General features: G+C 38.6%; 1 protein-coding gene across 1 annotated transcript; it reads left to right on the forward strand.

Moving 5' to 3' along the window:
* LOC109830092 (EPIDERMAL PATTERNING FACTOR-like protein 4) lies at positions 3,496 to 6,320 on the forward strand. Its single transcript, XM_020397243.1, has 3 exons — positions 3,496 to 3,832; positions 3,980 to 4,017; positions 5,767 to 6,320. The coding sequence occupies exons 1-3, from the start codon at positions 3,697 to 3,699 to the stop codon at positions 5,956 to 5,958; spliced, it is 366 nt and encodes a 121-aa protein (XP_020252832.1). The 5' UTR covers positions 3,496 to 3,696; the 3' UTR covers positions 5,959 to 6,320.

An 11,392-nucleotide genomic window follows, 5' to 3' on the forward strand; every position in this document is an offset into this window, starting at 1 on the left:
AAGGCTTACCCAGCCAGAGCCTACAACCACTATCATAGCGAGTCGAATATATATAGTCCTCAATGCAGCATGACAGATCGGGTCAGACCCAAACACAGGTTGAGCGAGTGGGCTCATGGGCTGACCCAGCCTAGTGCACACCCCTACCCACTGATGAAGGGGGTTTCAAAATTTTAAAGTTGAGATAGGTTATCTACAATACCCCAAAACTTAAAGGGAATTTCCTAATATTAAATATTTGGAGCGTCTCTAATACATTCTTAATAACTAGGGGGGTTTTCAAAAATTAGCCCTAAATTTTAACTAAAAAAGAATTGTCGGGCAGTAAAATTTCCTATTAGGGGCTATTTGTTTGCTAAAAAAATGAGAACCCCCCCCCCCCCCCCCCCCCCAACCCCGCCATGTATGATTCCAAGAAATCTCTCCCCGTCATATAGGATTTTGGTTTCAACCGGTTTTCAAATCACACGTTTGTTTCGTTTTGTGATTTAAAGAAATGAGGGTGTCATGTATGATGCCACGTCAGATTTTTGAGAAAAGTGTTTTCAAACCAAAACCATCTGAAAACACTTGGAAATGTCACTTCAAAGAATTTTTAATTACTAAAAGCACTGTTGAAGCGGCGCCTGGGAATAAAAAGGATTATTTAATTGCTGAAAATACTATTGCTTTTGCGGTTGATTTCCATTTCTTTTTTGTATGTTCAAACAAACACAAGAAATGAAAATATATGATTAAAAGATAATATTTAATTGCTGAAAACACTATTGTTTTTGCGGCTAAGTTTTTTTTAAATGTGACGTGATAGGGATTTCATTGCGAAACAAACGGAAAAAAAAAGTAAGAAATGTGCTGAAATGTCTTAAAATGAGTTGGAAATGTGTGTTTTCCATTTTTTTTTTCGGAAAACATCCAAGCCGTTAGGGCAGAACTGAAAACTCACCGGCTGCGGTACTTAATGACACGACCCACATGGGCAGTTATTAGCCGTCCATTTAAGACCTCCTTTATCTGATCAGACACCCGAAATCGTTGGATCAGCGTCGGCTGTACATCGGCCTCAAAACAATCTCTCCGAGGCTTGACCTCGTCTCCCGCTGACACGAGCTTCCCACGTGAGCGGGCCCGAGCAAGAGTTTCCGTCAAAAGAATTTACTGGATTTGGTAAAAAAAGATAAACGGTGGAAAAAGGTTAAAAGAGAGATTAAAAAACATTAGAGTGACGGGAAAGACCATTTGAGAGGGGGACAAACGGCTTGGGACGCCCTGAGACCGCCTGCATACTTCCTGTAACCAACGTGTCTGTTCCTTCCCCTCCCCCCAATTATTCTTTGCTTATTATGAATTAATTGTCTACTTACGAAATGTCAATAATGCCCTTTCGCACTTGCTCCACGTAAGTAATATTCATGTTCTAGAGTTCAGTTGCAAACTACCATTTCACTGCACCACCTCAAAGCAGGGGTGATGATTGAGAATTGTAATTAATTCAGACTGTAGCATGTCTCTGTAGATTGAGCGCTTTCTCATAGGATGAAGCCTAGACTCGAGATAGATGCAGCATCAGATCTGTTCTTAAATTCGATCGGAATTTATAGCCGAAGTGGATTGTATCATAGTGCGAATTGAACGTTTTCGGTTGCTATTTGTTTCAGGAAATAGAGGGTGCGAATCTAGGAAATAGTGGGTGTGAATCTATCTACTTACCTGAAAAGTTTAATCTGTTAGGTATTGACTCTATCTCACTCGTATTTAAAATCACAACTCTTTCTTATATTTTCTAATGTTGAACCATATATTCACATATGAATATCCAGACGATCTCTCATTCCATTTCAGTACAATTTAATCATTCACAAGAAATAATGGACCCCTTTCACGGACTTGGTTTGAACCAACAACCATGAAGACGAATATGTCGGCATTCAACATCAACTATGTGCTTTCGCCTATATGTTGGACACTAACTAGACACCATCACAATGACAATCATTTATGGGTTTTGCAATCATAATATAGTAACTTATCCTAAGATCCAGGGCCGGCCCCGAGGTTTGGGTTGCCCTAGCCCACTCCTTCTCCGAACCTCCTCCTCCTCCCTTCGTTGGTTGCCCCCCGGCCCTGGGTTGCCCCAGCCCCGGGGCTTGGTGGGCTTACCCCAGGGCGGGCAATGCTGAGATCTTCCACCATTTTTAGGGTCTGGTGGACTAAATTGACCTCAACCATCCTTCCAACACTTTCTGACTTCACATTAGATTTCTCTTGCTCATAAGTCTTGGCTCTCAAACAAGTTGTTAGGAAGAAATTGGAGTCAACTGAGAACTAATTGGTCTCAAATAAAGTCTAGGAAACAACTTATCCTAAAAGTTTAATCTGTTAGGTAATAACCTAAACTTGCATTTAAAATCATCGTTCATTCATTCTTTCCACCGTGATATACTATGCTCACACATGAATATTAGGGCCTATTCGGCTTGTCAAAAAAAAATCATGGAAATCAAAGTTTTAATAATTTGGTGTTGGCCACATTAGAATTTGAAGTTGATACATTTCTTTTTCTTGTGTTTGTTTCGATCTTGGTTTTTGGGAAATAGGGGGTCGAAAACCACTGCCACTTAGATTTTTTAGGAAATGTGATTTCAGAGCTCAAACCTCAGAAATTGGCTTGAAATCTAAATTTTTAGCATTAAATATTGTGTGATAATATTAAGGGGGGAAATTGGAGAAAAGGATTATGGGTTTACAACATTTCCTATTACCTATTATTGCCTACCAAACAAAGAAAATTGAGGAAATCAAAAGATATTGTCAAATTTCTTGCTTTTAAACTTGAACCAAACAAGAGAAAATGATTTTTTTTTTCCCATATGACTTTCATGCGAAAAAAACTACTTCTAAGAAATACATAGAAATGCGCTGGGATAAAATTTCCATTTCTATTTTTTTCAAGGATGCGAACCAAACAGGCCCATATTCAAAAAAAAAAAAAAATCCCATTAGGGTCGCATTGGCGTACGTATAAGTTTCCAAATATCAATTGCGGAGCACATTCCACACATGAATTTGATTGATCCTGCGTTGAACAACTCACCAAATCCGAACCCCGCTATTAACCGGCGTGATCCAAGTTCAGTGTCTGTTTCCACTTCTTGCTTTCAATCAATAATACGCAGAAAAAAGCTAGGATGTGATATTTATAGGCAAGACCCAACTCGCTTTATTAATAGCATCCCAACATCTAATATGTACCAAAATTTCACAGATAGCTCCACTGGGAGCTCGAACAGGTTGTGGTCCAAATTTTCCTCAAACTGCAAAGAAATTAGCTGATGATGATGAGACTGAATCTATCACTTACAACTTAAACAACGAAAAGATGGGAGAAGAAGCAAAGCACTCTGAAGGAACCACGTTTAACGAGTGTACATGGAAAATCTATTTATGGCAAAGGACATGGGTAGTATTGTCATTTCCACTGCAGTGGGAGAATTTTAAACAGGGTGGTAGCTGCGTAGAGAGAGAGAGAGGGAGATTCTCAGGGGCAATAAAAGTTACTGAAAGATCTGAGAGCCTCAGGCAGGAGCTACAGTGGGAGTGAGCAGAACGAGTGGGGGGAGAGAGAGAGAGAGAAATGGCTTGAGATCTCTATTTACTCTTTGTGCCCTTTTAGCTCTGTTTCCAGGGTTTTTTTTTTGGATGGAGATTAGGAGGAGGGGGAGAGCTGGGTTGGTCTCAAACTTGAATAAATTGGCTCTCCTTTGCTTTGTCTGTGTGCTTATCTTCTCCATCTGTGCTCTGTTCTCTACTGTGTGCCATGGGAGAGCTTGTTCAGGTAAGCAATGCAATTCTTTTGGATTTTTTTTATTTGTTTGTTTGAGTGATTTTTGGAGTATCCATTTGAGAATCCTATGGTGTTTTGTGATTAATATTTCTTTATTTTTTTCCTTTTTGTTACTCTGTTCTATGTCTGTTTTGGCAGAGAGTAGAAGCTCATCTATAGAGTATTCTCATAATCAGGTGCTCTTCTTTTCTTCTCTAGTCTCTTTAGAATTTATTTTCCCTCTCTGCTCTGTGAAATTAATTACCTTTTTTTTTGCAATTTTAATCAGTGTAAAAGAGCGCCTGAGATATTTTTTTCTGGTCATTGTATGTACTCTATAGAAACTGTCAGCCATCTGTAACTACAGCGAGCCGCCAAAAATTTACTGTTCCGGCGGTGCAAGTTAGTAATTAAGCTGTATATGGTAGCAGCAGGACCACGGGGATCTCCTAACTTGCGCTTCCTGAGTGTCAATTGGGGAACAGCGTATAATTTCTCACTTGGTACAAATGAAGTTAACAGTTTAATAGGAGTCTGATTAGAGGTTCATAATGGATTTGGAGAGAATTTTGAGATGATAAGCTTGAGAATGATGAGAGCGCATCTGTTCTATACTCCTGTAGTGTTGCTGGTTCATTAAAAGGACATTAACCCTTGAATCGAAATACACGTTCCAAGTTCAGCGTTCAAAGGGTTGATATCTTTTTGTTGCACCATAATGATAATTTCTCTACGGTATAATACAAATAAAGCAATAGAAATTACAAACATAATTAAAGCTTGAGCAGCTACTACTTGCTTATGTCCAAACTGCTTAGTTGGGGCAAAGCAAAGCACCTCCAAGTTTCATACTAGAACTTCAAATAAGTCTTTCTTTAGTATGCTACTCTCAAATCTCCGATTATCGTTTCGATTATCTCTTGAAATCTTTAAAAGGACAGACGTTTGTGAGGATTATTTCACATTCATTGAGTTCGGTTATGAATTTGGTGTAAGAAGTGCTGAATATGGTTGCACTAAAACAATTGGAAACTACTCAGTTGACTTGCATCGAAAGCTAACGTAGACTGTAAAGACAAGTAACAATGGAATTGAATCCATTCCAATTGAAAGAAGGTCGATATTTGGATAGATCTAATCAAAGACTTTTATGAGAATGAATCCCATATCCATACCAACTCCAAATAAGAGGGAAGGGCCTAGGGATATTCATCGTAAACCCTCAAAAAGAAGAACTTCAAAGAAAAATTACAATGAAGAAATTACTTTTGTGAGCGATCTCCATGAGGAAAAAAAACACTGTAATCTTTTTCAAATACCTTCCCTTGCCCATGGACATAGGAAAATTGTTGGACCACATTAAACCTTATTCTTTGTATTATTATTTGATTTCTGTACTTGTATCAAGGGGTTTTAGATACTAAGTGAATCCCAAGAATTAATACCATCCTAAACCAACAATATAAGGAGAAAATGAGAGATTTAGTCTTACATTGGAAAACTAGTTTGATTGATAGATTGTTCAAGTGTGGTTGAACTCATGATCCTATCTAGACTGTTGTATGACATTCACACGACACAAACTCAAAGTGTTAACAGTGTAAAACTATAATCCTTAACTGCTTACCGCAGCTCCAAGTATTTCACTACTCGAAAGCTCGAAAATTGTGGTGAAGATTAAGGGTCATAATTTTGCATTCTAGCATGCTGGTGTGTGGAGCGCAAGTTCGAGCACATGAGCTCTCATCTACTTTATTCCTACCTATCTTGTTTCCGTAGTCTGTTTAACAAAGCTTTTCCAGAGCTGCCATACTTTTCTTTTTCTCTAAAACTGTACGATTATTGGTGTCTCATCACTCAATGGATGATGAATCGTGCACCTTAATTACACGATAAATGATGAACTAATACATATCTACTAACTCAGATCCTGATTCATGTTTTAGATGTCAAATTCAAGAAGACGACTAAGCGTTGGAGGACCAGGTTCCTATCCTCCCCGGTGCTCAGGCAAATGTGGTGCCTGTAAACCGTGCTTCCCTGTGCACGTGCCGGTTCCTCCTGGCACGCCAGTGATTACCGAATACTACCCTGAAGCCTGGAGGTGCAAATGCCGCAACAAGCTCTACATGCCCTAATGAGCTTATACCCGGATGTGCATTATTCGTTGTGGAAATTGCTTCTTGTGTTGCTACCAAATTATTGAATCTTGTGAGCTAAAATTGGAAGGCATAAGGCAATGAGAGGGGGCCAAGCTTGCATGTGGCTTGTGTTGTCACCACTGCATCATTGTTCACATGTACAAATTTTTCTACCGTATGAGAGGAGTTTGTAGATGCATGTCTATACGATCATATAGTGTTTTTGATGACTGGTAGAAATTTGTGTAATTTTTTTGTTGTCCTAAGAGTTATGCATGTCGTAGCATGCTTTAAGCTTGTTTTGTTAATTATTTGGGACAGTTTCGGTTGATTGGATCTGATGTCTTTATTCCCTGTCTCTTTACTGATTGTTTTGGTTTAAGTTCTTCTCTGTGTGGTTTCTGAGATTTATGTACGATAATTTGGCGAATAGTTTCTTCTTCTTTTTTTTCTTATCAGATTGGTACGTTTTGTACCCTTCTCTCACCAGTTGGGTATTCTTTTAGCTCCGGCGACGTCTTGGTTTTTTTCTGAGTCAAATGTGCAATTAGATCCAAAACAAAACCTCATCTAATGCTATTAGTGCTATCTTATTCATGTGGAAATTAAGTATCAAGATATCATTTGGTGCATTGATCTGAACATAATAATTATGCCCAAGCGTATATAAGAAGGTTTATTCTATTATAATGAATTAAATTTTGGGACAAAGAGTGGAAGCGCATGATATTACCTCCAAATATAGTGAAAGAAAAAATTGGGAGGCCGAAAAATGGTACGAGGAAGAGGTTCTGCGGTTTATCTTTTCACCGGGAGTGAAATTATGGGTCTAATTGCACATTTGGCTTGCAAAAAGTACCAAAATATCGCTAGATGTAAAAAAAATAAAAAATAAAAAATAAAAAATCAAACTAGTAAGAGAAATGTTAAAAAAATAAAAATGACATCCAATATGGTGATGTAGCTTTTTCTAAACCTATTCATTCTTGAAAACCACTGCTATTGAGGGGAGAGTGAGCTAGCAAATCACATAAAACCAAATGACATGTATGCCACGATGGACTCGTGTTAATAATTTAGCTTATCACTAAATAATATCAGGACAGAGAGCTGACAATACTAATGAGTGAGGATGGGATCTCAGTTCTGGTCAAGGGCCGGGATTGGACTTTCATGCCCCACTTGTGCTACTGTTTGCAGACAAGGCTCGGTTGGATGAGACAGGTTAACAGGCAAATCTAGGGGCTAGGTTTGGCCCCAGTCCAGCTTCATGGTTTTAATGGCCACAAGAGTGTTGGTTAACTTTGAGATAAGCCAGGTTGAAGGCAATAATAGCGAAATCAGGATAAATTTTAGCTAGACAGATAACCAGATCAAACTTAATCTTCCTTCTTTTATTATTATTATTATTTTGATAATTGAAAAATAAGTAATTTTCTGCATATTGAATCGATGGGCTGAAGAATAATAAACTTTGGGAGCAAGAAATCACTAGTCCAAAATACTTGAACACCAATCAGCACTGATCTCACCAAAGCAAGCCTGCCTGCATATGATAAATGGCTATTATTCCAACCTTAACTTTGATTCTATCCACCACAGGCTGAAATAAATCAATCCCCAATCTTCTACTAGACAGAGGCAATCCAAGGTATCTAGCAGGGAGATGTGCTTCCACAAACCCTAATTCATTGAGAATAGCTTGTCTACTATCGCATACAATTCCACCAAAATAGAAGTTACTCCTAAAACATTATTCAAAATAGTAAAAAAATTAACAAAAACTCTAATATCTCTCTCTCTCAATTTAGGGGTAATTTCGTGAAACAGACAGTGACAAATCAAACAACTGTTGGTTTGGTTGACTCTGTCAAAAAATACGTGATTTCTCGTCTAATTTTGATGTGTGGTTTGGGCGATACGACCCGTTTTTTGTTGCAAGTCATTTTTTTCTATTGGGTCCTTATTTGGGCTTCTGAAAGGTCCAGTTTCTCTATGAACATATCTGTAGTGTGTTCTATATTAGCTTGAAAGTCCTCGCATTGTCCAATCTTCGCATCCACCGAGACAAATAGTCCAGGCACAGAACAAATAAATAAGTTATAGATTAAGTTGCCTACAACTTAGTCATATTTGGTTTGGCAAGTTTTTGGTCAATAGCAAAGTAAAGATTGTTCCAGTAAGACCCCATATAGCTAATCTGAATTAGGCTAGTTTTGAATTAGTCCTTAAGCTTCCGGAGCTGCAAATTGAACAGATTTAATAAGGTTGAAGTGTTTTCTTCTTTTTTTTTTTCCTTTACATCAAAATTTTCATTGCAGGTTGAACGTCTTTCTTATGGATAGAAACTTAAGATATTTCATGTAACAATTAATACAAAATTTTCAGAATCCTTTTTAAACAAGCATCTGAGTAGTTCCATCCTGAATTATTATGCTATCGTCTTATATTTTTTTTTCTTTCAATACCACATGCAGAATCTACAAAAATCGTGGCAAGTATGGAATGTTACAGTTTTATTCTCTAGAAGCTATAATTTTGAGACTCGTTAATCTGACCTCGATGGTTTTGAGTTTAGTAGTCAAGATGGAATGTGGTGATGATTAGACACTTGTTGGTTAAAATAATTAGTACGAACATTAAGGCACTGTTTGGCAACCAAAAAAAGTGTCTTATCTAAGAGCTTGTGTCTTATTGACTTGGTCAATAAGCTAGTAGAGCTGTTTGGTGACCAAAAATATGAGGAGATTATTTAGGAGATTGTGTCTTTTGCAAGTAGCTTTTGGAAAGCTACCTCAAGTAGCGTTTGTCTTTGGGAAGGAGCTGCCAATTTTTTTCTTCCGTTTTTACCCCTAATAATTCTAATTTATATCAATAATATTGCATGTCCTTTATAGTCATTTAACAAATTTAAGCTAGTTGTACAGCTATTTTTGCCAAACAGCTCTAGTCAATTAGCTAGCTACACAGCTAACAGCTTTCAGCTACAATTTCACAGCTTTCAGCTAGCTTTACAGCTTTCAGCTATAATCTCACAGCTTTCAGCTAGTTTTGCCAAACAGAGCCTAAGTGAGTGTTTATTTATTTATTTCATTTTAATGATCAAAGGGTAACTTTACTCAAAAAAATTCAACTCAGCAACATCAAATACGACGAAACCCCATTAGTCGAGGTATGTCTGGTTATATATATTCTCTGATTACAGCGTCAATTAACTAGACATAAGAGATATATATACAAAGATTAATTGCACATAGGCCCCCTTGAAGTATTGTATATTGGACTTAGTATTATTCTAATATGCCCCTCGCGAATGTTGACTCGATCCGTCAATTGGCTAGGAGGTCGGGGTTGCAAAAACTCCCACATAAAAAAAGAGAGAAAAAAGACACCCAGCTTGATACGTTCCAATAAACCCAAAATACAAAGTTAATTTACCTTCAATTCCAAAATATAGAATACGAATAGTATTGCTGCTTATAATACATGCAACATAAATTTAAACTTGATTGTGTCTTCTATTGTTGAGTTTTAGCACGTACAAATGAAAATTAATTCATGGACAACAATTTGTCTTTGGAATTTCTTCCCCCTTATAGGCTGCAATTATAATGTTTCCTGGCTTTTGGGCTATTTTCTATGCTGCTACAGTGCTACGTAGTAGTTTCATGGGATTGCACGAAACAACACAATTTTTACCAATTTCAGCTCCAGCTCTTCACAAGTACTTCAAAGGTGTGTGCATTTCTAGTATCAAATCATAATGTGATATATATTATCATAGGAACAGACAAAAACTACGCAGATGCATGGATTGATTAGGCAGTTGGCCGGAGACTACGAACTTCTAGATGTTAGATCTACGGCAGTCCTTGACACGTATCAGGCTCGGGATTACTCTAGGTCTTAGATGGACGCTTAGGCTTTAGTTCCTGTGACAGTTGGTGGATGGATGCTTTTGATTCCGTGTAGTTCCCTCTTCTGTTAAGTGTTTTTGTTTGTTTTTTTTTTTCAAATATTGTTTTGCTCCTCCACATGTAGCTTCTACGCCTTTTTTTTCCTCCTTTTCTTCTTGTACTCTTTTGGATTGTTTTGTTGAACTCTTATTTATGAAATGGGGAGGCAAATACTCATCGTTTCTCTAAAAAATATGTACATGCTTTTAGGTACTATTGGTGTAGGTGATAGGGGTGAAGAAATTACAGAAACTCAGAAGAATCAGGCAAACCAGGCGGCGGTCGACCGGTCCGGTCGACCGCATTCGTGCACAAAGCTTACTGTGCGACAGAAAGGAGGTCGGTCGACCGGGCCAGTCGACCGCAGGTGTTTCGGTCGACCGGTGCGGTCGACCGAGGGGTTCTCTGGAGTTTTGGGTTTTCTGCTGGGAGCTGGTCGGTCGACCGGACCGGTCGACCGGAATTGATCGCGGTCGACCGTGCCGGTCGACCGACGCTGTTTTGGGCTGGGCTTTCCCGTTTCGGTTTGAAATCTATATATACCCTAAACCTGATTTGTTAGGTAATCAGTAGGACGATTTTGAGCAGCCTCTAAGAGAGATTTGTGGCATCCAATTGTAGGAGAGCTTTGATAGATCAAGTGCTTTGTTTTAGGGTTTGGTCTGAGAGATTTGTAACCCTATTTGTATTCCCTTGATTTCTAGTAGTAAAATCTTCCCCCTCCTTGCCCCGTAGACGTAGGCAACTTGCCAAACCACGTAAATTCTTTGTTCTTGCTGTGATTGTGATTTGTATATTGTTTGTGGTTTAGTTCGAGTTATTGTTCGTGTTGCCCTAGAAAGCTTCCGCCGCGCACAACAATTGGTATCAGAGCTAGACCGACAACATGGGAGATGCAAGCACGTCAGGTTCGTCTCTAACAAAGGCGATACAGAGTCTGAGCATCAATAACACAAAGATTGATGTTCCGAAGTTCGATGGCAAGATCAATTTTGGATTGTGGAGGTGTCAGGTGATGGATGCTTTGGATGCACAGAATTTGGAGGAGACTCTTGAGTTAAAAGAGAAACCCGCTGAGTTGGAGGATAAGGTTTGGAGAAAGATGAACAGTAGAGCTTGTGGTGTTATTAGGTCATGCTTGACGCCGGATCTTATTTATGATGTTATGAACGAGACGTCGGCGAAGAAGATGTGGGAAACACTCAATGAGAAATATCTTACGAAGAGCATTGAGAATCGGCTTCACTTGAAGAAGAGATTTTACCAGTTCAAGATGAAGAGAGGGGTTTCCATCAGGGAGCATGTCAACAATTTCACTAAGCTACTTTCAGATATGGCCAATGTTGATATTATAGTTGAGGATGAAGACAAGGCGATGCTACTTCTGTGTTCGTTGCCCGAAGATGATTATGGTACGTTCGTTCTCACTATGATCAATGGAAGAACTACAGTTAGCTACAAGGAGGTGACCTCAG

The sequence above is a fragment of the Asparagus officinalis genome, chromosome 2, assembly GCF_001876935.1.
Source record: "Asparagus officinalis chromosome 2, Aspof.V1, whole genome shotgun sequence".
Taxonomy (NCBI): domain Eukaryota; kingdom Viridiplantae; phylum Streptophyta; class Magnoliopsida; order Asparagales; family Asparagaceae; genus Asparagus; species Asparagus officinalis.

Coding starts and splice junctions, on each gene's coding strand:
- LOC109830092 (XM_020397243.1), top strand. CDS start 3,697: ATGGAGATTAGGAGGAGGGGGAGAGCTGGGTTGGTCTCAAACTTGAAT. Junction 3,833..3,979: donor CCATGGGAGAGCTTGTTCAG/GTAAGCAATGCA, acceptor CTGTTTTGGCAG/AGAGTAGAAGCTCATCTATA. Junction 4,018..5,766: donor TAGAGTATTCTCATAATCAG/GTGCTCTTCTTT, acceptor TTCATGTTTTAG/ATGTCAAATTCAAGAAGACG.